The sequence below is a fragment of the Oncorhynchus nerka genome, unplaced genomic scaffold (genome assembly GCF_034236695.1).
Source record: "Oncorhynchus nerka isolate Pitt River unplaced genomic scaffold, Oner_Uvic_2.0 unplaced_scaffold_1514, whole genome shotgun sequence".
NCBI lineage: Eukaryota > Metazoa > Chordata > Actinopteri > Salmoniformes > Salmonidae > Oncorhynchus > Oncorhynchus nerka.
In genome coordinates, this window is record NW_027039803.1 from 51377 (window position 1) to 78162 (window position 26786).

General features: G+C 42.9%; 1 protein-coding gene across 1 annotated transcript; it reads left to right on the forward strand.

Moving 5' to 3' along the window:
- The first annotated feature begins 17968 nt into the window (after positions 1 to 17968).
- On the forward strand, positions 17969 to 24779 carry LOC135568526 (NACHT, LRR and PYD domains-containing protein 12-like). Its single transcript, XM_065015318.1, has 7 exons — positions 17969 to 18095; positions 19580 to 20111; positions 20393 to 20566; positions 22200 to 22373; positions 22774 to 22947; positions 23567 to 23613; positions 24165 to 24779. The coding sequence occupies exons 1-7, from the start codon at positions 17969 to 17971 to the stop codon at positions 24689 to 24691; spliced, it is 1755 nt and encodes a 584-aa protein (XP_064871390.1). The 3' UTR covers positions 24692 to 24779.
- The last annotated feature ends 2007 nt before the right edge of the window (positions 24780 to 26786 follow it).

The following is a 26786-nucleotide window of genomic DNA, read 5'->3' on the forward strand; positions in this document are numbered from 1 at the left end:
ACAGCATCTACACAAACAGCCACTTGAACTACTGTCCTAAAAGACAAACAGCATCTACACAAACAGCCACCTGAACTACTGTCCTACAAAGACAAACAGCCAACTGAACTACTGTCCTACAAAGACAAACAGCATCTACACAAACAGGGAATCTGAGAAAAAATGGCTTTAAAGTTTGTTTTCTAGTCCATGCATATTAACCATGACCACTGATCTGAACTATGACCCCTAAGTACTGATACTACACTCTGCCTTGGTCTGACCTTAAACAGCTGTCTGGGTAATGAAACAGCAAAGTACAGCATCTAGAAATCTAAATGTGTTGATCCAGATTTAGAAATCTAAATGTGTTGATTGTTGTTTTTCTGTTTGATGGAAACACTTTGAGTTCTAACTACATTCCAACTGTATTTAATGGTGTTATGTAGTTGTGTTGTCATGTTGTATTGTAGTAACCCTCAACTGTATTTAATGGTGTTATGTAGTTGTGTTGTCATGTTGTATTGTAGTAACCCTCAACTGTATTTAATGGTGTTATGTAGTTGTGTTGTCATGTTGTATTGTAGTAACCCTCAACTGTATTTAATGGTGTTATGTAGTTGTGTTGTCATGTTGTATTGTAGTAACCCTCAACTGTATTTAATGGTGTTATGTAGTTGTGTTGTCATGTGGTATTGTAGTAACCGTCAACTGTATTTAATGGTGTTATGTAGTTGTGTTGTCATGTTGTATTGTAGTAACCCTCAACTGTATTTAATGGTGTTATGTAGTTGTGTTGTCATGTTGTATTGTAGTAACCCTCAACTGTATTTAATGGTGTTATGTAGTTGTGTTGTCATGTTGTCATGTTGTATTGTAGTAACCCTCAACTGTATTTAATGGTGTTATGTAGTTGTGTTGTCATGTTGTATTGTAGTAACCATCAACTGTATTTAATGGTGTTATGTAGTTGTGTTGTCATGTGGTATTGTAGTAACCCTCAACTGTATTTAATGGTGTTATGTAGTTGTGTTGTCATGTTGTATTGTAGTAACCCTCAACTGTATTTAATGGTGTTATGTAGTTGTGTTGTCATGTTGTGAATGTTGTATTGGCCTAACCCTCAACATTTTCTGGTGATGGAGAGAGACACAGACAAGACACAGACACAGCAACAGTATAGGATATGATGGAGAGAGACACCAGCCAAGACACAGAGACAGCAACAGAATAGGATATGATGGAGAGAGACACCAGACAGGACACAGAGACAGCAACAGAATAGGATATGATGGAGAGTGACACCAGACAGGACACGGAGACAGCAACAGAATAGGATATGATGGAGAGAGACACCAGACAAGACACGGAGACAGCAACAGAGGAATAGGATGTGATGGAGAGAGACACCAGACAAGACACAGAGACAGCAACAGAGGAATAGGATGTGATGGAGAGAGACACCAGACAAGACACAGACACAGCAACAGAGGAATAGGATATGATGGAGAGAGACACCAGACAAGACACAGAGACAGCAACAGAGGAATAGGATATGATGGAGAGAGACACCAGACAAGACACAGAGACAGCAACAGAGGAATAGGATGTGATGGAGAGAGACACCAGACAAGACACAGAGACAGCAACAGAAGAATAGGATGTGATAGAGAGAGACACCAGACAAGACACAGACACAGCAACAGACGACACAGAGAAAGTGATGGAGAGAGACAGAAGAATAGATTTCCAGACAGTTGTAGAATGTATGCCAAGACACATTGTAAGAGCTATAAAGAGAGAGGGAGAGAGAACAGGCAGAACCTGATATGTAAATGAGCAGAGCAAATGAAACTCACTGTTGACGACCTGATGATCATTCAGACTCTGTTTCTATTGAGAGATAAAAGGTAAGACAACGATTGTTATGTGTATTCATATAGTTGATGATATTGTTATATTCATATAGTTGATGATATTGTTGTATTCATATAGTTGATGATATTGTTATGTGTATTCATATAGTTGATGATATTGTTATATTCATATAGTTGATGATATTGTTATATTCATATAGTTGATGATATTGTTATATTCATATAGTTGATGATATTGTTATGTGTATTCATATAGTTGATGATATTGTTATATTCATATAGTTGATGATATTGTTGTATTCATATAGTTGATGATATTGTTATGTGTATTCATATAGTTGATGATATTGTTATATTCATATAGTTGATGATATTGTTGTGTGTATTCATATAGTTGATGATATTGTTATATTCATATAGTTGATGATATTGTTATGTGTATTCATATAGTTGATGATATTGTTATATTCATATAGTTGATGATATTGTTGTGTGTATTCATATAGTTGATGATATTGTTATATTCATATAGTTGATGATATTGTTATGTGTATTCATATAGTTGATGATATTTCTGGTGGACAGTGTTATAATAGTCCGACTCTCCTTAAAATGTTTGATATAAATTAGATGCGTGGGGTGAATTGGTTCTGTGCCCATCTGTGTGCCCCAGGGTGATCGCTCCTACACTATCTAGAATCTAAAAGGGTTCTTTGGCTGTCCCCATAGGAGAACCCTTTGTAGAACCCTTTTTGGTACTAGGTAGAACCCTTTTGGGTTCCATGAAGAACCATTTCCACAGAGGGTTCTACATGGAAGCAAGAAGGGTTCTACCTGGAACTCAGTGTTCTCATATGAAAAATAATCTCCTATGGGGACAGCCGAAGGACCCGTTTGGAACCCTTTAGTCTAAGAGTGTACTGTATCATAGGTCTATAGACCAGGGTGATCTCCTACTGTATCATAGGTCTATAGACCAGGGTGATCTCCTACTGTATCATAGGCCTATAGACCAGGGTGATCTCCTACTGTATCATAGGTCTATAGACCAGGGTGATCTCCTACTGTATCATAGGTCTATAGACCAGGGTGATCTCCTACTGTATCATAGGCCTATAGACCAGGGTGATCTCCTACTGTATCATAGGTCTATAGACCAGGGTGATCTCCTACTGTATCATAGGTCTATAGACCAGGGTGATCTACTACTGTATCATGGGTCTATAGACCAGGGTGATCTCCTACTGTATCATAGGTCTATAGACCAGGGTGATCTACTACTGTATCATGGGTCTATAGACCAGGGTGATCTCCTACTGTATCATAGGTCTATAGACCAGGGTGATCTCCTACTGTATCATAGGTCTATAGACCAGGGTGATCTCCTACTGTATCATAGGTCTATAGACCAGGGTGATCTACTGTATCATAGGTGTATAGACCAGGGTGATCTCCTACTGTATCATAGGTCTATAGACCAGGGTGATCTCCTACTGTATCATAGGTCTATAGACCAGGGCGATCTCCAACTGTATCATAGGTCTATAGACCAGGGTGATCTCCTACTGTATCATAGGTCTATAGACCAGGGTGATCTCCTACTGTATCATAGGTCTATAGACCAGGGTGATCTCCTACTGTATCATAGGTCTATAGACCAGGGTGATCTCCAACTGTATCATAGGTCTATAGACCAGGGTGATCTTCTACTGTTCATTAGTTCCCACCGTAGCAAAACGTTTGGCAACAGAACCCGTTTAGGTCACATTGTACAGCGTTTAGAGTGAACTGTTTAGGTCACATTGTACAGCGTTTACAGTGAACTGTTTAGGTCACATTGTACAGCGTTTACAGTGAACTGTTTAGGTCACATTGTACAGCGTTTACAGTGAACTGTTTAGGTCACATTGTACAGCGTTTACAGTGAACTGTTTAGGTCACATTGTACAGCGTTTACAGTGAACTGTTTAGGTCACATTGTACAGGGTTTACAGTGAACTGTTTGTGTTTTATGCAACTGTCACGGTCGTTGTAATGGACGGACCAAGGCACAGCATGTGTTGAATTCCACATATTTATTTAAAGTGAAACTACTTAACAAAACAATAACCAAGCAACAAAACGTGACGACGTGGTGCAACACACACAGACACAAAACAACAATGGAGGACTGAAGCTGATCCCCAATTAGAGACAACAATAATCAGCTGCCTTTAATTGGGAACCATACCAAAAACACCAACATAGAAATAGGAAAACTAGAACACCCTCCTAGTCATGCCCTGATCTACAACACCATAGAGAACCAAGGGCTCTCTGTGGTCAGGGCGTGACAGCAACATTTTAAAACTGTTGACTGTGGAGTAAACTAATGAATACAACCCAGGTTGTTGCCTACGACTCTGCATGTTGATACCTGCCTGATGCTGAAACCTGATTGTAGCCTGAGGGGTAAACTATGATACTAGCTAGATATACTGGTTTTCTAAAGTTAGCCAGATTCAGTTAGCTTCACATTCCAGCTCAGACCTCATCCATCAGAATATACAGAACAGAACAGAAAATATCTCAATGACTTGACATGTTCTGGTTGTGAATTCAGGCTACAAGGTGAGAATCCTGCCAGTGTTGTCACATATTATCAGGGTGGGTGGAATCAGGCACAGAGAGCAGACAGTTTATTCTCCGGAGCACAAGAAACACGGTTTCAACACACAGGGTGAACAATCCAACACAGGATCAAAGACAGACCGGAGAATAAAACACAAGTACTACACCAACTGACATGAATACAAAAACAATCCCGCACAAAACAAGGGGGGGACAACCTACTACATATAAGGATGTTAATTAAACTAAAATACACACAGGTGAAACTATTAAGACAAAACCAACAGACAAACGAAAAAGGGATCGGTGGTGGCTAGTAGGACGGTGCCCGAACAGGCAGGAGAGCCAACTTCGGCGAAAGTCGGGATAGGTGTAATGTTAGTATAGTGAAGTAAAACACTCCTAACAGTAGATAAATTAAATGTCTGGTGTAATGTTAGTATAGTGAAGTATAACACTCCTAACAGTAGATAAATTAAATGTCTGGTGTAATGTTAGTATAGTGAAGTAAAACACTCCTAACAGTAGATAAAATAAATGTCTGGTGTAATGTTAGTATAGTGAAGTATAACACTCCTAACAGTAGATAAATTAAATGTCTGTAATGTTGTAAGTGTTAGATAAATTAAATAGTGAATGTGAAGTAAAACACTCCTAACAGTAGATAAATTAAATGTCTGGTGTAATGTTAGTATAGTGAAGTAAAACACTCCTAACAGTAGATAAATTAAATGTCTGGTGTAATGTTAGTATAGTGAAGTAAAACACTCCTAACAGTAGATAAATTAAATTAAAATAGTGTCCTAACAGTAGATAAATTAAATGTCTGGTGTAATGTTAGTATAGTGAATGACAGTAAAACACTGCTAACAGTCTACTTCTACTGAGACAGGTTGGTGTCAGTTTAATCATACAACATGGAGCTGACTGGACGTGGTCAAGTCAAATTCAATATATCAATATTCATATATTATAGTTCTACATTTAACATTTCATATGATAATGTAATTGTATCATAGTTCCTCTACATTTCATATGATAATGTAATTATATCATAGTTCCTCTATAGTGTAGTGGTCCTCTACATTTCATATGATAATGTAATTGTATCATAGTTCCTCTACATTTCATATGATAATGTAATTGTATCATAGTTCCTCTGTAGTGTAGTGACCCTCTACATTTCATATGATAATGTAATGATATCATAGTTCCACTATAGTGTAGTGGTCCTCTACATTTCATATGATAATGTAATTGTATCATAGTTCCACTATAGTGTAGTGGTCCTCTACATTTCATATGATAATGTAATTGTATCATAGTTCCTCTATAGTGTAGTGAGCCACGTCACAATTCCAACCAAGTTACCCAATTGATGCCAATGGCGCGATGCGTAGGTTTTTGGCCTTTAACACATGCAACCTGGGTTCACTTCCCTGCCCCGCTGTTTGCTACATTGGTGTCAGAAGTGGTGTCTGAGACATGCTTTTGTGTGAGCCAGGTAACAATTCCCACCATGTGGGTTAACCCTATTGGTGCAATACGTAGGGTGTTGACCTCCCTGCCCGCTGTTTTCAACTATATTAACAGCACAGGCTGCCTGTAGGGTGTTGACCTCCCTGCCTGCTGTTTTCAACTATATTAACAGCACAGGCTGCCTGTAGGGTGTTGACCTCCCTGCCTGCTGTTTTCAACTATATTAACAGCACAGGCTGCCTGTAGGGTGTTGACCTCCCTGCCTGCTGTTTTCAACTATATTAACAGCACAGGCTGCCTGTAGGGTGTTGACCTCCCTGCCTGCTGTTTTCAACTATATTAACAGCACAGGCTGCCTGTAGGGTGTTGACCTCCCTGCCTGCTGTTTTCAACTATATTAACAGCACAGGCTGCCTGTAGGGTGTTGACCTCCCTGCCTGCTGTTTTCAACTATATTAACAGCACAGGCTGCCTGTAGGGTGTTGACCTCCCTGCCTGCTGTTTTCAACTATATTAACAGCACAGGCTGCCTGTAGGGTGTTGACCTCCCTGCCTGCTGTTTTCAACTATATTAGCAGCATAGGCTGCCTGTAGGGTGTTGACCTCCCTGCCTGCTGTTTTCAACTATATTAACAGCACAGGCTGCCTGTAGGGTGTTGACCTCCCTGCTGTTTTCAACTATATTAACAGCACAGGCTGCCTGTAGGGTGTTGACCTCCCTGCCTGCTGTTTTCAACTATATTAACAGCACAGGCTGCCTGTAGGGTGTTGACCTCCCTGCCCGCTGTTTTCAACTATATTAACAGCACAGGCTGCCTGTCATTCGTTGAACAAAGAGACACAATAATACGAGTGAAAGGATTTTAGGATAATATCAGTAAGTGTTGATTTAGAGTTGTCTTCTGGGTTCAGCCTTCTAGTTGCCTTTATCAACAGGTTGAAATGTAATAAATGACATCACAATGACATGTCCTCAGAGTTGGAAAGATCCTACATCTGAACACATTATTTAACATGGTGACATGGTGCTGCTAGTGAAAGAAAACATTAAGAGACAGAATACAGGCGGTGCAGTTTGCACAAAGTTTACGTACAACAATATATTGAACTAGGTAGAGTGAGCATAGAGCTAAAGGCTGTAACCACGGGGAAGAAACTGTTCAGATTGGGGTCTATAACATCCAATCACAGAGGTTTACAGCAGCTGACAGTTGCAACTTCATTGCTAATAACTCAAACTTCCTTTTTCAGATAAAGACATCATCTCTGTACAGATGTAGGATCTGAATTTGATCACCCTGTTGCAGGAAAACTAAAACTTGCAGTGTATTTGATGTTTTAAAAGGCTTCTGAAGTTTGTAATTTACACTTTAAAATGTTAATTATAATCCACATGTTTTTGGTGTTTGTTGTTGTTCTGCTGTAGTAAACTATCTCAAATGAAGATCCTACATCTGTAGCAAAACACCTTTCTTTCATGTGTTCTCCTTTGACCGATTGACATCTTTTATTTACTGTTGTTTAGGCTGGTTGAATGAGTTGCCTATGAAAGCTACTTCATCTGTAAGAAAACAGGCGGCTGCACCAGTGACTGTAAGTTATGTGATTTCCTCATGTGAAATTAAAAGTATGTTTGTAGCCTACGCAGTTATAAAATGGCTGTTGAAACTGTGGCACATATTTCTCAGTACATTAGAAGTCAGATAAATGTGTTGAGACGTAGGAAAGATGGGCAAACTCTCGTTGGTCTTGGCTTTCTACAAACTATTATAAGGTTAGTCGATGTCAGACATTCAATAGTCAGAGTAGGTTTGAGTTATGATCACTTATCATGCTGACAAACCTGATGGTCTCTGTGAACTGATCTGAACAGGTTTAGACTGGTCATCTATGATATCCAACTTATTAGTTCCACCACCCACACATGCAATGACATCTCCTGGTTTCAATGATGTTTCTAGAGACAATATCTCTCTCTTCATCACTCAATACCTAGGTTTACCTCCACTGTACTCACATCCTACCATACCTTTGTCTGTACATTATACCTTGATGCTATTTTATCGCCCCCAGAAACCTCCTTTTACTCTCTGTTCCAGACGTTCTAGACGACCAATTCTTATTGCTTTTAGCCGTACCCTTTGTGAGCGTACCAAGTAATTAGGCGTCACTCTAAAGCGGGAAGGTGGAATAAACGAGTCAGGAAAAAGGTTTTTCTGATTGAACACGGTTCTCTATTGAGAGTATTTTGTCAACAAAAACATTCAAACATAATCAATGAAAAATATTCCAAGGAAAAACACACATCTTCTTCTCCAGATGAAACAAGAACACAATAGGATAATCTTTAAACTACAACAAACATAAATCACGGTTTTGTCACCGTCTTAGTGGTTCCTTCAGCACAGCTTCTCTCTCTCGGTGGCCATCTTCCAGAGATAGTTTCCCCTCTCTTTTATAGGGGAAGGAGAGTATCTCATTAGTACCGTCAGCTGTGCTTAATTGACTCTGGTTACCTTGTCTCCCAGGCTCTGTTGGGCAACTATCCATGAGCCCAGCCTGCCCTCTAGTGGTCCGTCCACATACCTTCCCCCCCAGGACCGAACCGGAGGGTCGGGCGCCAGACGCACCGTCTTGGTCGCGTCGGGACAGCGCGTCTGCATTCCCGTTCCTCGATCCGGCCCTGTGGATGACATGGAAAGAGAATGGTTGTAAAGACAAAAACCATCTGGCTATTCTGTTGTTATTGTTTCTCTTACCAGCCATCCACGTGAGGGGCGCATGGTCAGTAACTAATGCAAACCTCCGACCCAGTAGGTAGTACCGGAGATAATCGAGGGCCCACTTGATGGCTAAGGCCTCTTTCTCTACGGTCGCATACCTCTGTTCCCGATCGCTGAGTTTCCTACTAATGAAGAGAATCGGCTTCTCTGCTTCACCTTTACCCTGAGCTAGTACGGCCCCGAGCCCTGTATCCGAGGCGTCGACCTGCACAATGAACTCTTGTGAGAAGTCCGGAGCCTGTAGAACGGGATCAGAACACAGGCCATCTTTTAACAATTGAAAGGCCTCTTCCGTCTCGTCTTTCCACTCTACCTGGTTTGGCAGGTTTTTCCTGATGAGGTTTGTGAGGGGTTGGCAATGGTTGCATATCCCGGGATAAAACGGCGATAATATCCTGTTATCCCTAAGAAGGCCCGAACGTCTCGCTTGGTCCGGGGTCGAGGCCAGTCACGAATTGCCCTGGTCTTCTCTGCCTGTGGGCGTATTTTCCCATTCCCCACGGTGTACCCCAGGTATTCCGCTTCGGACAAACCCAGGCAGCATTTATTTGGATTGGCTGTCAACCCTGTGGCTTCCAAACTCACGAGCACCGCCCGTAATCGCAGGAGGTGACTATCCCAGTCCTCGCTGTGGATGACCACATCGTCTATGTACGCCGCTGCATACTCTTGATGGGGCCGTAGAATGGCATCCATGAGGCGTTGGAAGGTTGCAGCGGCACCGTGCAGTCCGAAGGGCATCCTCACATACTGGAAAAGCCCCTCTGGAGTGGCGAAGGCAGTCTTTGGGCGATCCTCCGGAGCCACCGGCACTTGCCAATATCCCTTCGTCAAATCCAGGGTAGTGATGAACTTGGCCTTTCCTAAGCGCTCCAAGAGTTCATCCACGCGGGGCATGGGATACGCATCGAATGTAGAGATGGCATTCACGCCCCTAAAGTCGTTGCAGAGTCTCATACTACCATCGGATTTGGGGACCAGGACTATGGGACTGGACCACTCACTCGTCGAGGGCTCGATCACGCCCATCCTCAACATCTCCCTCACCTCTTTCTTAGCGATGACTCTGCGAGCCTCAGGAATCCTGTAAGGGCGGATATGCACCTTCTTGCCGGGTTCAGTGTGGATATGGTGGAACAGGACATCTGTTTGTCCTGGGAATGGAGAGAATATTCGACCGAAGTTCATAATCAGCTTGTCTAGCTGTCTTGACTGCTCCGGTAGGAGAGTTTGGCCACGGCGCACCTGTGGTAGAGCCTCCTCTTTTCCTTTGCCCTCCAGGGCCATCAAAGCCACCTCCTCCTCTCGTCCATGGTATGTCTTCAGCAGGTTTATGTGATAGATTTGGACCTTCTTCCTCCTGTCAGGTTGCTTGATGAGGTAATTGACCGGTGAGACCCTTTTCATTACCTCGTAGGGCCCCCTCCACTGCGCCAGCAAGCGATGTTCGGCCGTGGGCACAAGCACCATCACTTTCTCTCCCACGGTGAACTCACGGGGGTCGCAGACTTATCATAGGCCCGGCCTTGGGTCCTTTGGGCCTTCTCCATATGCTCCTTGACTATGGGCCACACTGCTGACAGGCGGTCTCTCATCAGGGTAACGTGTTCTATTGTGGATCGAAAGGGGCATGGTTGGGTCTCCCAGGTCTCCTTGGCTAAGTCGAGGATTCCTCGACAGGGTCTGCCATAGAGCAATTCAAACGGAGAGAATCCAGTGGATGCCTGGGGTACTTCTCGCAGGGCAAACATTAAGTGTGGGAGAAGCATGTCCCAGTTTTTCCCATCTCGGGACACCACCCTTCTCAACATGCTTTTTATCGTTTTGTTCAAGCGTTCACACAACCCGTCTGTTTGAGGGTGGAATATGCTTGTACGTATCTGTTGAACCTGATATAACCGACACAAGTCCTTCATCAACCGGGACATGAACGGGGTTCCTTGATCAGTCAAGATAGTCTTGGGGAGGCCCACACGAGAGAACATCAGGAATAACTCCTTGGCAATTCCCTTTGACGACATGTTACGCAGGGGTATGGCCTCCGGGAACTTGGTAGCGTAATCTATAACCACTAGGATGTACTCGTGTCCTCTGGCGGATTTTGGGAGGGGTCCTACGAGGTCCATAGCTATGCGTTCAAAGGGAGTCTCTATGATGGGGAGAGGAATCAAAGGGTTACGTAGGTGTGGCCGTGGGGCTGTACGTTGACATTGATCACACGTCCTACAATACCTGGCCACATCCCGGGTGACCCGGGGCCAATAGAATCTCTGCATGATTCTGTCAATAGTCTTGTCTCGTGCCAGGTGTCCTCCTAGGACGTGGGAATGGGCTAACTGTAGAACTGTATCTCTGTATGGCCTAGGCACCATTAGTAATTCCTGGTTTTCCCCCCTTCGTCGTACGACCCAGTATAAGAGACCCCGCCTGATTGCATAGTAAGGAAGAGGGGGCTCACCTGATCCGTCGACGTTCCTCCCGTCGATCACCTTCACCTTCCTCATGGCCTCCCTTAGGTCTGGGTCTCTATGCTGCGAGGTGCCGAACTGTCCCTTTAATTCCTGGGGCAGGTCGACCTCGGTAGAGGGATGTGGAGGTTGTTCCACATCCCCATCAGGGGTGACCGAGGAGAATCCCTTCCAGGTTCCCTCCTCGGATGGAGCTTCAAATATATCCCTTAACGCCTGGTTGCTCCTTCCTTCCTGCGTTGTGTATAGCCCTTCACATGTGTCTTCATCGGTGGTTTCTTGGAATATCTGTCGTAAACGTTGGGTCGCTATTTCTTCCTCTGCTGCAGAGGACGAGGACGCGGCTACGTCTCCTTGTAGGACTACTACCTCGGGCTTGGATTTTCTCTTCTTTCCTGTCCCCCTTCTTCCCGTGCATAACGTCATCTGCCGAAGCTCCTTATATAAGGGACAGTCTCTCCCGATCAATAATGGCACCTTCAGCTGTGGCACTTTCCCGGCCCTGACTGTACACCTTCCTTTTGGAGTGAGAATAGGCAGATTCACAGTGGGGTAATAGTGGGTGTCTCCATGGATACAGGATACGGCTACTTTGTCTGGTAGCAGTGTTGCGGAGGTCACCATCCGCTCCTCTACTAACGTAACCATACTTCCCGAGTCGAGAATAGCTACCACATCTTGTCCTTCGACTTGCACCGGAATCTCTGAGGCTGGGGCTATCTCTGCTAACCAACAGTGTTGATCCTGCCCCCTCAAAACGGGATGTGTGGGGGTAGGCAGTGATGACTCCGTGACCATGGGCTCATCCTTGCTAGGACATTGTGGGGCATAATGGTTGGGAGACTGACATTTATAACACCGACCCTGCTGTGTGGTGGCTGACTTCTCCCACCTCCGGGAGGGGCTTGGACGTTTCGGTGGCGAGCGCGCCGGGGTGAGTCGTGGTACGGGATTGCAAGACTCCTTCCGTTCCTCCTTGTCACTTTTTAACAACTCCCCTGTAGACCGATATGTTTCCACCGCCTGGGCTATGTCGTCGGCTGACAACGGGTTGGCTTGCCCCACAACCCTTTGTAAGTCACTGGGTAATTCTCTCAATATCTTGTCCACTACGAGAGTCTCTATCACATGTCCTACTCCCTTTCCAGGTTCTAGCCACTGTTTCGTCAGTCGTATTAAGGCGAAGATCTGGGCACGGACGGGTTGATCAGCTGTATAGGTCCATTGATGGAACTTTACAGCCCTATCTCTGGCAGTCAGCTGGTACCGGGACAGGATCTCGGTTTTTAGTCGCCCATAGTCCGCAGCTTCGTGGGAATCCAGGTCAAAATAGGCTTCCTGAGCCACCCCGGTCAAAAGAGGGGCTAATGCGCTCGCCCATTCTGTGGGCGGCCACTCTTCCAAGGTGGCCGTCCTTTCGAAGGTCATGAGGAAGGCCTCAATATCATCCTCCTTGGAGAGACGAGGTAAGATGGCGTGAGCAGCCGCTCTTGGCTTAACTCTAGGTTCTTCTAGTCGGTTCAGCTGTTGTTGCAGGAGTTCTATGGTTGTCCGCTGTGCCGTGATCAATTGTTGTAGTAGGGCGTTATCCATTGTTCTTGAATGGTTCCTCCGGGTCTACTGGAAGAATCTTGATTTACTCACTTATCCTTGTGTCACTCGTCCACCTAATGCCCGCATCCTCCACCAATGTGAGCGTACCAAGTAATTAGGCGTCACTCTAAAGCGGGAAGGTGGAATAAACGAGTCAGGAAAAAGGTTTTTCTGATTGAACACGGTTCTCTATTGAGAGTATTTTGTCAACAAAAACATTCAAACATAATCAATGAAAAATATTCCAAGGAAAAACACACATCTTCTTCTCCAGATGAAACAAGAACACAATAGGATAATCTTTAAACTACAACAAACATAAATCACGGTTTTGTCACCGTCTTAGTGGTTCCTTCAGCACAGCTTCTCTCTCTCGGTGGCCATCTTCCAGAGATAGTTTCCCCTCTCTTTTATAGGGGAAGGAGAGTATCTCATTAGTACCGTCAGCTGTGCTTAATTGACTCTGGTTACCTTGTCTCCCAGGCTCTGTTGGGCAACTATCCATGAGCCCAGCCTGCCCTCTAGTGGTCCGTCCACACCTTATTCTTCTCCTCCTATGTTCCTCTGGCGATGTAGAGGTGAATCCAGGCCCTGCAGTGCCTAGCTCCACTCCTATTCCCCAGGCGCTCTCTTTTGATGACTTCTGTAACCGTAATAGCCTTGGTTTCATGCATGTTAACATTAGAAGCCTCCTCCCTAAGTTTGTTCTTTTCACTGCTTTAGCACACTCTGCCAACCCGGATGTTCTAGCTGTGTCTGAATCCTGGCTTAGGAAGACCACCAAAAATTCAGAAATTTTAATTCCAAACTACAACATTTTCAGACAAGATAGAACTGCTAAAGGGGGCGGTGTTGCAATCTACTGCAAAGATAGCCTGCAGAGTTCTGTCCTACTATCCAGGTCTGTACCCAAACAATTTGAACTTCTACTTTTAAAAATCCACCTCTCTAAAAACAAGTCTCTCACCGTTGCCGCCTGCTATAGACCACCCTCTGCTCCCAGCTGTGCTCTGGACACCATATGTGAACTGATTGCCCCCCATCTATCTTCAGAGCTCGTGCTGCTAGGCGACCTAAACTGGAACATGCTTAACACCCCAGCCATCCTACAATCTAAACTTGATGCCCTCAATCTCACACAAATTATCAATGAACCTACCAGGTACCCCCCCCCAAAGCCTTAAACACGGGCACCCTCATAGATATCATCCTAACCAACTTCCCCTCTAAATACACCTCTGCTGTCTTCAACCAAGATCTTAGCGATCACTGCCTCATTGCCTGCATCCGTAATGGGTCAGCGGTCAAACGACCTCCACTCATCACTGTAAAACGCTCCCTGAAACACTTCAGCGAGCAGGCCTTTCTAATCGACCTGGCCGGGGTGTCCTGGAAGGATATTGATCTCATCCCGTCAGTAGAGGATGCCTGGATATTTTTTAAAAATGCCTTCCTAACAATGTTAAATAAACATGCCCCATTCAAGAAAATTAGAACCAGGAACAGATATAGCCCTTGGTTCTCCCCAGACCTGACTGCCCTTAACCAACACAAAAACATCCTATGGCGTTCTGCATTAGCATCGAACAGCCCCGTGATATGCAGCTGTTCAGGGAAGCTAGAAACCGTTATACACAGGCAGTTAGAAAAGCCAAGGCTAGCTTTTTCAAGCAGAAATTTGCTTCCTGCAACACTAACTCTAAAAAGTTCTGGGACACTGTAAAGTCCATGGAGAATAAGAACACCTCCTCCCAGCTGCCCACTGCACTGAAGATAGGAAACACTGTCACCACTGATAAATCCACCATAATTGAGAATTTCAATAAGCATTTTTCTACGGCTGGCCATGCTTTCCACCTGGCAACTCCTACCCCGGTCAACAGCACTGCACCCCCAACAGCAACTCGCCCAAGCCTTCCCCATTTCTCCTTCTCCCAAATCCATTCAGCTGAAGTTCTGAAAGAGCTGAAAAATCTGGACCCCTACAAATCAGCCGGGCTAGACAATCTGGACCCTTTCTTTCTAAAATTATCTGCCGAAATTGTTGCCACCCCTATTACTAGCCTGTTCAACCTCTCTTTCGTGTCATCTGAGATTCCCAAAGATTGGAAAGCAGCTGCGGTCATCCCCCTCTTCAAGGGGGGACACTCTTGACCCAAACTGCTACAGACCTATATCTATCCTACCATGCCTTTCTAAGGTCTTCGAAAGCCAAGTCAACAAACAGATTACCGACCATTTCGAATCTCACCATACCTTCTCTGCTATGCAATCTGGTTTCAGAGCTGGTCATGGGTGCACCTCAGCCACGCTCAAGGTCCTAAACGATATCTTAACCGCCATCGATAAGAAACATTACTGTGCAGCCGTATTCATTGATCTGGCCAAGGCTTTCGACTCTGTCAACCACCACATCCTTATCGGCAGACTCGACAGCCTTGGTTTCTCAAATGATTGCCTCGCCTGGTTCACCAACTACTTCTCTGATAGAGTTCAGTGTGTCAAATCGGAGGGTCTGCTGTCCGGACCTCTGGCAGTCTCTATGGGGGTGCCACAGGGTTCAATTCTTGGACCGACTCTCTTCTCTGTATACATCAATGATGTTGCTCTTGCTGCTGGTGAGTCTCTGATCCACCTCTACGCAGACGACACCATTCTGTATACTTCCGGCCCTTCTTTGGACACTGTGTTAACAACCCTCCAGGCAAGCTTCAATGCCATACAACTCTCCTTCCGTGGCCTCCAATTGCTCTTAAATACAAGTAAAACTAAATGCATGCTCTTCAACCGATCGCTACCTGCACCTACCCGCCTGTCCAACATCACTACTCTGGACGGCTCTGACTTAGAATACGTGGACAACTACAAATACTTAGGTGTCTGGTTAGACTGTAAACTCTCCTTCCAGACCCATATCAAACATCTCCAATCCAAAGTTAAATCTAGAATTGGCTTCCTATTTCGCAACAAAGCATCCTTCACTCATGCTGCCAAACATACCCTTGTAAAATTGACCATCCTACCAATCCTCGACTTTGGCGATGTCATTTACAAAATAGCCTCCAATACCCTACTCAACAAATTGGATGCAGTCTATCACAGTGCTATCCGTTTTGTCACCAAAGCCCCATATACTACCCACCATTGCGACCTGTACGCTCTCGTTGGCTGGCCCTCGCTTCATACTCGTCGCCAAACCCACTGGCTCCATGTCATCTACAAGACCCTGCTAGGTAAAGTCCCCCCTTATCTCAGCTCGCTGGTCACCATAGCATCTCCCACCTGTAGCACACGCTCCAGCAGGTATATCTCTCTAGTCACCCCCAAAACCAATTCTTTCTTTGGCCGCCTCTCCTTCCAGTTCTCTGCTGCCAATGACTGGAACGAACTACAAAAATTTCTTAAATTGGAAACACTTATCTCCCTCACTAGCTTTAAACACCAACTGTTAGAGCATCTTACAGATTACTGCACCTGTACATAGCCCACCTATAATTTAGCCCAAACAACTACCTCTTTCCTAACTGTATTTAATTTATTTATTTATTTTGCTCCTTTGCACCCCATTATTTTTATTTCTACTTTGCACATTCTTCCATTGCAATACTACCATTCCAGTGTTTTACTTGCTATATTGTATTTACTTTGCCACCATGGCCTGTTTTGCCTTTACCTCCCTTCTCACCTCATTTGCTCACATTGTATATAGACTTGTTTTTTTACTGTATTATTGACTGTATGTTTGTTTTACTCCATGTGTAAACTCTCTGTGTCGTTGTATGTGTCGAACTGCTTTGCTTTATCTTGGCCAGGTCGCAATTGTAAATGAGAACTTGTTCTCAACTTGCCTACCTGGTTAAATAAAGGTGAAATAAAAAAAATAAAAAAAATCATCATCTGCTCATCTATCACTCCAGTGTTTATCTGCTAAATTGTAATTACTTTGCTACTATTTATTGCCTACCTCCTCACGTCATTTGCTCACACTGTATGTAGACTTTCTTATTTTTCTACTGTATTATTGACTGTACGCTTGTTTTACTCCATGTGTAACTCTGTTGTTGTATGTGTTGCACTGCTTGGCTTTATCTTGGCCAGGTTCCAGTTGTAAATGAGAACTTGTTCTCAACTGGCCACCTGGTTAAATAAAGGTGAAAAAAAAAATATATATATATATATGGCAAAGAAACATGATTATATGTCTCTCTGAAATGAAACATCAATTGATAGATTTTTAATTAATAGATGTCTGCCATTGAACAATTGCCTGATTAGCTTGTGAAAAACACCAAACTCTCATCATTTCTTTAAACAATCAAATCTAATTTACCAACATTTCATAACTTATTTAAACAATAACAGATAATTTACCAACATTTCTGAAAAGTGATATGCAGCGTTTTGGAATGAAACCCTTCTTATGTTTCCCCATCTGAGCTCAGAGTAGATGAGAGATGTAATGTTTGTCTCTGTTGTGTTGAAGACCAATCAAGCAGGAGAGACCAGCCTCCCCTGTTCCCAGCTGTGTGTCCATGAAGAGTGACTGGTCTATGGATCTACCTATAGAGTTTAGAGAGGGAGACTTTTCTACTGAACAAAGGTAAGAAGAACTCATGGGTCCTGGTCAGTGAGTTAAACAACACTGTCTCTAGTCATTTCTCCTCTCCCATTTTCCCATTTATTGTTGTTGTTTTCATAATCCATAGGCTAATCAATTTGTCCATTTCCATAGTCCTAAAACAATATTAAACAACATTCCCCCTCTGTGTGTGTGTGTGTGTGTGTGTGTGTGTGTGTGTGTGTGTGTGTGTGTGTGTGTGTGTGTGTGTGTGTGTGTGTGTGTGTGTGTGTGTGTGTGTGTGTGTGTGTGTGTGTGTGTGTGTGTGTGTGTGTGAGTGTGTGTGTGTACTCCTGGATGAGGAGATGTAATCTCATGTTTTGTCCACAGAAACAAACAGGAGAGATCAGAGTCAGAGATTCTCAGTGGTCAGTCTTCCCAGAGTCATCAAACAGACCTGGCCTCCATATTCAGTGTATGTGTTCCTGTTATGTACATTTATTTTTGTTTACCTCAAGTAAAGTTGATCTGTCAATCATTCATTAATGTGTTAATGAGAAGCATTTAGTCTCTCGCTTAACTGATTGACTTGATTTATTTCAGTTGATTGAAAAGAAAATGATGACATTTGTGAAGAACGAGCTAAAGATGTTCAAGAGGATTCTTAGTGCAGAACTCCCAGAAGGCTTTGAGAGTCAGATTCAGGATGAGGAAGTGGTGGACCCTGAAGATGAGAAGCAGGAGAGCAGTGCCAGAGAGGGGGCTCTGAAGATCACACTGCACATCCTGAGGAAAATGAACCAGAAGGAGCTTGCTGACACACTGGAGAAATGTAAGATCTGTCTGCCTCATGTTGAATGCTGTTTTATAACATTTAAAAGCTGTAGCTAAAGTACAGCTAAAGTAGCTGTGTAACTCAATGATATTGTAGCAGCCTTAACACAACACCTAGTGACCTCATCAAGTAGCAGCAGGGATGTGTTGTGGTGATTTTTTTATTATTATTTTTATTTCACCTTTATTTAACCAGGTAGGCTAGTTGAGAACAGGTTCTCATTTGCAACTGCGAACTGGCCAAGAAAAATCATAGCAGTGTGAACAGACAACACAGAGTTACACATGGAGTAAACAATTAACATGTCAATAACACAGTAGAAAAAAATGGGGAGTCTATATAGATTGTGTGAAAAAGGAGGAGGTAGGCGAATAATTACAATTTTGCAGATTAATTTAGAGAGAGAGAGAGAGAGAACATTAATTATACCACCAATAATACCAATAATAATATAATCAGTCACACCAGTCTGTAATGCATTATAAAAACTTTTACAGATTTAGACAGTCAGTTACGAGAATAAATTATTATAATTTACAACTTTATAACAGTCCTACAATACTGTAGACATTAAAACAGACGTAATATTAATATCCTCTGTGGTATTTCTTCATTCAGATGAGCTCGCTGTGATTTGCCAACGTGAACTCAAATCTAATCTAAAGAAGAAGTTTCAATGTGTATTTGAGGGGATCGCTAAACAAGGAAACCCAACACTTCTCAATAAGATCTACACAGAGCTCTACATCACAGAGGGTGGAACAGGAGAGGTCAATAATGAACATGAGCTGAGACAGATTGAGACAACAACCAGGAAACAAGCAAGACCAGAGACTGCAATCAAATGTAATGACATCTTCAAACCCTTAACTGGACAAGACAAACCTATCAGAACAGTGCTGACAAAGGGAGTCGCTGGCATTGGAAAAACAGTCTCTGTGCAGAAGTTCATTCTAGACTGGGCTGAAGGAAAAGCAAATCAGGATGTCCAATTTGTATTTTCATTCCCTTTTCGGGAGCTGAATTTGATGAAAGAGGACAAACACACTTTCATTGAACTTCTCAATCACTTCTCAATGGAAACTAAACAATCAAGAATCTCCATCTACGACAAGTACAAAGTTCTGTTCATCTTTGATGGTCTGGATGAGTGCCGACTGCCCCTAGACTTCCAGAAGAACAAGATCTGTTGTGACGTCACAGAGTCAACCTCAGTGGATGTTCTGCTGACAAATCTCATCAAGGGAAATCTGCTTCCCTCTGCTCTCCTCTGGATAACTACCCGACCTGCAGCAGCCAATAAGATCCCTTCAGGGTGTGTTGACCAGGTGACAGAGGTACGAGGGTTCAATGACCCACAGAAGGAGGAGTACTTCAGGAAGAGATTCAGTGATGAGGACCTGGCCAGCAGAATCAAACAAAGTCCAGTGTCTTTTCTTCACTGTTCAGAGAGAAGCCTAAAGTTACTGAAGTTACTTTCTACAAGAGTGCTGTGGATAAAGCCTTACGAAGTGAGGCAGGAAACCTGGACCTTTTCCTCCGCTTCCTTCTGGGCCTCTCACTGGAGTCCAATCAGAAGCACTTACGAGGTCTACTGACAAAGACCAGAAGCAGCTCACAGAGCCATGAAGACACAGTCGAGTACATCAAGGAGAAGATCAGGGAGAATCCCTCTCCAGAGAGGAGCATCAATCTGTTCCACTGTCTGAATGAACTGAATGACCATTCTCTAGTAGAGGAGATCCAAAGATACCTGAGATCAGGAAGTCTCTCAAAACCCAACCTGTCACCTGCACAGTGGTCAGCTCTGGTCTTTGTGTTGCTGACTTCAGAAAAGGAGCTGGATGTGTTTGACCTGAAGAAATTCTCCAGATCAGAGGAAGGTCTTCTGAGGCTGCTGCCAGTGGTCAAAGCCTCCAGAGCTGTTCTGTGAGTAAATAAAATGACATATACGAACTAATCATCAGGAAGAAATATTCATTATAAAATATGTATTATAATATGTATAATATATTATATTGAAAAACATATTGAATAAATTCATTTATTTTCACATTAGTATAACAATATGACCATACAATTCTAGGAAACGGAAGATGAATCTATATGTTGTTTGGGAGAATAAACCAAATGCATCTGCCATTGTCCTTCTACACTACTGGTGTTAAATTAACAGTGTGTTTGTGAAGTCATGATGATCTCTTTGTCAGGCTGTCAGGCTGTGGAGTCACAGAGGAAGGCTGTGCTTCTCTGGTCTCAGCTCTGAGGTCAAACCCCTCACACCTGAGAGAGCTGGATCTGAGTAACAATGACCTGAAGGATTCAGGAGTGAAGCTGCTCTCTGCTGGACTGGGGAATCCCCACTGTAAACTGGAGACTCTGAGGTCAGTATTATCAGATATGAAAGCACTTTTATGTATGTAGTTCTCCCATTTGAATTATGAATAATCAGGAATGAATCGAGAATAATGATGAATGAGAAAGTTACAGAGGCACAAATATCAGACCCCCTCTGTTATTGGTAATGGTGAGAGGTTATCATGTTTTGTTGTAGCCTCTGTTATTGGTAATGGTGAGAGGTTAGTATGTTTTGTTGTAGCCTCTGTTATTGGTAATGGTGAGAGGTTAGCATGTTTTGTTGTAGCCTCTGTTATTGGTAATGGTGAGAGGTTAGTATGTTTTGTTGTAGCCTCTGTTATTGGTAATGGTGAGAGGTTAGCATGTTTTGTTTTAGCCTCTGTTATTGGTAATGGTGAGAGGTTAGCATGTTTTGTTGTATCCTCTGTTATTGGTAATGGTGAGAGGTTAGCATGTTTTGTTGTAGCCTCTGTTATTGGTAATGGTGAGAGGTTAGCATGTTTTGTTGTAGCCTCTGTTACTGGTAATGGTGAGAGGTTAGCATGTTTTGTTGTAGCCTCTGTTATTGGTAATGGTGAGAGGTTAGCATGTTTTGTTGTAGCCTCTGTTATTGGTAATGGTGAGAGGTTAGCATGTTTTGTTGTAGTCTCTGTTATTGGTAATGGTGAGAGGTTAGCATGTTTTGTTGTAGCCTCTGTTATTGGTAATGGTGAGAGGTTAGCATGTTTTGTTGTAGCCTCTGTTATTGGTAATGGTGAGTGGTTAGCATGTTTTGTTGTAGCCTCTGTAACTTTCTCACTCATTATTATTCATTATTCTTTCATGATTTTTCTTAATCATGACATCATCAGGATTAATTTATTATTGTTTAGAAACATGTTATCTACTCTCTTAGACAGAAAAGTTACTCCACTCATCATCCACCATTTTATTATTGGGCAAAACACAACCAAAAACACAACCAAAACAAACTGCAAATGCAACCAACGAGTTTACGACAAAAAACTACATTTTTGACTATTTTAATACACTATGAGTGAATTGTTCAGAATACTTAAGACTTCTTCAAATGGGGAGACTGGAAACATAAAGTGCTTTCATTTTTAATAGTGAAACACATATGTATTAAAATACCCTCAAATAAAAGGTGACATTATAAACTGTTACCTCATATGAAACATTTGATCTCAAATCCAAAATGTTGGAGTATAGAGACACATTTAAAATGTTAGCTTCACTGTCAAAATAGATATGGTGTGGACTGTTTACTCAATAAAATCTAAATCTGATACCTCACTGTCTAAATAGATATGGTGTGGACTGTATACTCAATACAATCTACATCTGATTCCTCACTGTCTAAATAGATATGGTGTGGACTGTATACTCAATACAATCTAAATCTGATACCTCACTGTCTGTCTTCTGACTGATACTGATTTTTAAACTGGTCTGGTCAGTCTACTCACATATTTGTTAATATGCATCTTTCTATCTACAAGCAATACTTGGAAAATGTGTCATTTCTAGGCTGTGCCTCTCTGGTCTGAGGCTAAACCCAACACGTTATTTGTGCACAGGTTACAGTGTAAGCAGAGAAAGCTAAGCGAAATATTTTAATACATCCTGTCTGTCATTGTATTTCTTCTGTGTTGGCAGACTCACTGGCTGTAAACTCACAGACACATCCTGTGAAGTGTTGGCCTCAGCTCTCAGTTCAAACCCCTCACACCTGAGAGAGCTGGATCTGAGTAACAATGACCTGAAGGATTCAGGAGTGAAGCTGCTCTCTGCTGGACTGGGGAATCCCCACTGTAAACTGGAGACTCTGAGGTCAGTATTCCTGTAGTTGGTCAACAAGTGATAACTGTTCACCAGATCCACATGTGTTTACCAGACACACATAGTCCACACCATATGTGTTTGGACAGTGAAGCTTACAGTTTTAAATGTGGTGCTTTGCTAAATCTGATTCCTCACTGTCTGTCTTCTGACTGATACTGCTTTTTAAACTGGTCTGGTCAGTCTACTATAATATTTGTACTATACATGTTTCTATCTGCAGGCAATACTTTGATCATTTGTTATTTTTTATGATGATACACTATTTTATGAATAGATATGGAAGGTTTCAGGACATTGATATATCTGAATATGTTGAAAAAATATACTGCCACTATTTTCCCCACCAAAGAATATCAGTGTGGTTTTAATATGATTTGACTCTTTGCAGGCTGTCAGGCTGTCTAGTCACAGAGGAAGGCTGTGCTTCTCTGGTCTCAGCTCTGAGGTCAAACCCCTCACACCTGAGAGAGCTGGACCTGAGCTACAATCACCCAGGAGACTCAGGAGTCAGACTGCTCTCTGCTGGACTGGAGGATCCACACTGCAGACTGGAGAAACTCAAGTATGTAGAGTGTGAAACACACACTGGACATATACACACACACACACACGCGCACTGGACACAAATACACACACTGGACACACAAACACTGGACACACACACACATACACACTGGACACACACACACATACACACACACACTGGACACACACACACACATACTGGAACCACACACACACACACACACACTGGTCACACACACACAAACATTCATCCACCTCTGGCCTGCTCGCCTCCCTACCACTGAGGAAGTCCAGTTCCCGCTCAGCCCAGTCAAAACTGTTCGCTGCTCTGGCCCCCCAATGGTGGAACAAACTCCCTCACGACACCAGGACAGCGGAGTCAATCACCACCTTCCGGAGACACCTGAAACCCCACCTCTTTAAGGAATACCTAGGATAGGATAAAGTAATCCTTCTCACCCCCCCCCCCCTTAAAAGATTTAGATGCACTATTTTTGTAAGTCGCTCTGGATAAGAGCATCTGCTAAATGACTTAAATGTAAATGTAACATTCTTGCCAACGCTTGACAGTGTGTGTGTGTGTCCAGTGTTTGTGTGTGTGTGTGAGTTCAGGTGTATCCCTCAATGACTGTCTGTTCTTCTGCTTACCGCTACAGTGTGGAACATGGTGGAGAGAACAGAATGAAACCTGGGCTTAGAAAATGTGAGTGTTGACTGCTGTGAAGAATATGACTAAGAATAAGTCTTAATTCAAGTTAAGTCAAAGTCTAAGACCACCATCATTACTGACTTGGTCATATTAAATATCAGCTGTAGTTCTACAGAAGCAGAAATCAGGGACACCAACGTTTACAAAGAGTTGATATGACAGTGTGTGTGTGTGTGTGTGTGTGTGTTTGCGTTCGTATTACTAAATGTGTGTTTATGTTCATGTATACAGGTGTGTGTGTGGATGTGTGTGTGTGTTACGTTAGAAGTGTGTGTGTGTGTGTTCATGATGCATACAGGTGAGTGTGTGTGTGTGTGGTATCTTAGTGTTACATTAGAAATGTGTGTGTGTGTAATTAATGGGAATAAGTGTGTTTTATATTACCATACAGTATAACATATGATCATTCAACAAGTCTCAAGTTACCTTAACTTCTCCTTTTGATACCTAGAAACATCTACATTAAATTAATTAGTGAAAAGTGAGTTAACATTCTAATGTGAATGATGATGATTTCTAATATTGTGTCTGGTTTCATCCATCAGATGTCTGTGATCTCACACTGGACCTAAACACAGTAAACAGACTCCTCTCTCTGTCTGAGGGGAACAGAAAGGTGACATGGAGGAGAGAGAAGCAGCCGTATCCTGATCACCCAGAGAGATTTGAGGACTGTGGACAGGTGCTGTGTAGAGAGGGTCTGACTGGGCGCTGTTACTGGGAGGTAGAGTGGAGGGGAGGGGCTGTTATAGGAGTGACATATAAAGGAATCAGCAGGAGAGGATGGGGTCTTGACTGTTGGCTTGGATACAATGACAAGTCCTGGAGTCTGTTCTGCTCAGACAACAGTTACATTGCCTGGCACAATAATAATGTCACTACCATAGACGTCCCCTCCTCCAGCTCCCACAGAGTAGGAGTGTATCTGGACTGGCCAGCCGGCACTCTGTCCTTCTATAGAGCCTCCTCTGACACACTGACCCACCTGTACACATTCACCTCCACATTCACTGAGCCCCTCTATCCAGGGATTGGGGTTCATGATGTTGACTCTTCAGTGTCCCTGAAATAATAACCCACACACACACACACACACTGAGACACACAGACACACACACATACACACTGAGACACACACACACGTACTGGACAAACACACACACTGGAAACAAACAAACAAACAAACATTGGACACACACCCACACTGAATACACACACAGTGAACACACACAAACACACACTGGAAACACACACACACTTGAAACACACACACACACTGGACACACACACACACTGATTACACACTGGATACACACACGCACACACACTGAATACACACACACACACACACATACACACTGGACACACACACACACACACACTGGACACACACACACACACACACACCTACACGTTGGACACAAACACACGCACATGCACGCGCACGCGCACACACATGCACACATGCTGGACACACACACACACACTCTCACACACATTCTGGACACACACACACACACACACTGGAAACACACACACTGTAAACAGACACACATGGATACACACTGTAAACAGACACACACACACACACACACACACACTGACACTCTCACACACACTGGACACACACACACACTGGACGGACAGAAGACTGGATGGACACACACTGGACACACACACTGGACACGCACACTGGACACACACACACACACACACACACGCGCGTCTTCCTATAATTGTTAGGACCTTCATGAAAAAATAGCAATGCATCGGACACAAATAAACACACACTGTAATTGTAATTGGCTTGTAATGACACACACATTATTATTCCCTGAAATAATCACCTGACCTGACACACAAACACACACACACTGGAAACATACACAGGACACACACACACACACACACTGGACACACACACACCTGACACACACACTGGATACACACACACACGCACACTGGACAGACACACACACAAGCACACACACTGACAAACACACACTTACAAACACACCCTTTGACACACATGAACTGACACACACACACACATTGGACACACACACACACACACACACACACATTGGACACACACATTCAACACACTGCCTGTTAAATCAGTTTCTGGATCACAGGTTCTAGAACAGCTTCTATCCCAGTTCTATCTGCCTGTTAAATCAGTTTCTGGACCACAGGTTCTAGAACAGCTTCTATCCCAGTTCTATCTGCCTGTTAAATCAGTTTCTGGATCACAGGTTCTAGAACAGCTTCTATCCCAGTTCTATCTGCCTGTTAAATCAGTTTCTGGACCACAGGTTCTAGAACAGCTTCTATCCCAGTTCTATCTGCCTGTTAAATCAGTTTCTGGATCACAGGTTCTAGAACAGCTTCTATCCCAGTTCTATCTGCCTGTTAAATCATCAACCTAAAATGTGAGAGACCTCCAACAAGGAATTACATTGTATGTATTACTTTTAATACCTGCAAATGGCAAATAAACTACTAGAACTCCTTATGAATGTCTGCAGGCGACTAGACTGTTGGCGTCTGACAAGAGGTGAAAATATTACAGGAATATTCTGCAAATGTTGATGAAGACGTCACTCAATACACCCAAAACAACATGCAGTCTTTCCACAAGACTCCCATGAAGTTATAGTGTGACGTTATGAGTTGACGTTAAAGTAACATTCTCAGAACATACTGCACTTGTTTTATACTGTTTTAGATGGATCCTCTGTTTATCATCTTGTTTTATATTGTTTTAGATGGATCCTCTGTTTATCATCTTGTTTTATACTGTTTTAGATGGATCCTCTGTTTATCATCTTGTTTTATACTGTTTTAGATGGATCCTCTGTTTATCATCTTGTTTTATACTGTTTTAGATGGATCCTCTGTTTATCATCTTGTTTTATACTGTTTTAGATGGATCCTCTGTTTATCATCTTGTTTTATACTGTTTTAGATGGATCCTCTGTTTATCATCTTGTTTTATACTGTTTTAGATGGATCCTCTGTTTATCATCTTGTTTTATACTGTTTTAGATGGATCCTCTGTTTATCATCTTGTTTTATACTGTTTTAGATGGATCCTCTGTTTATCATCTTGTTTTATACTGTTTTAGATGGATCCTCTGTTTATCATCTTGTTTTATACTGTTTTA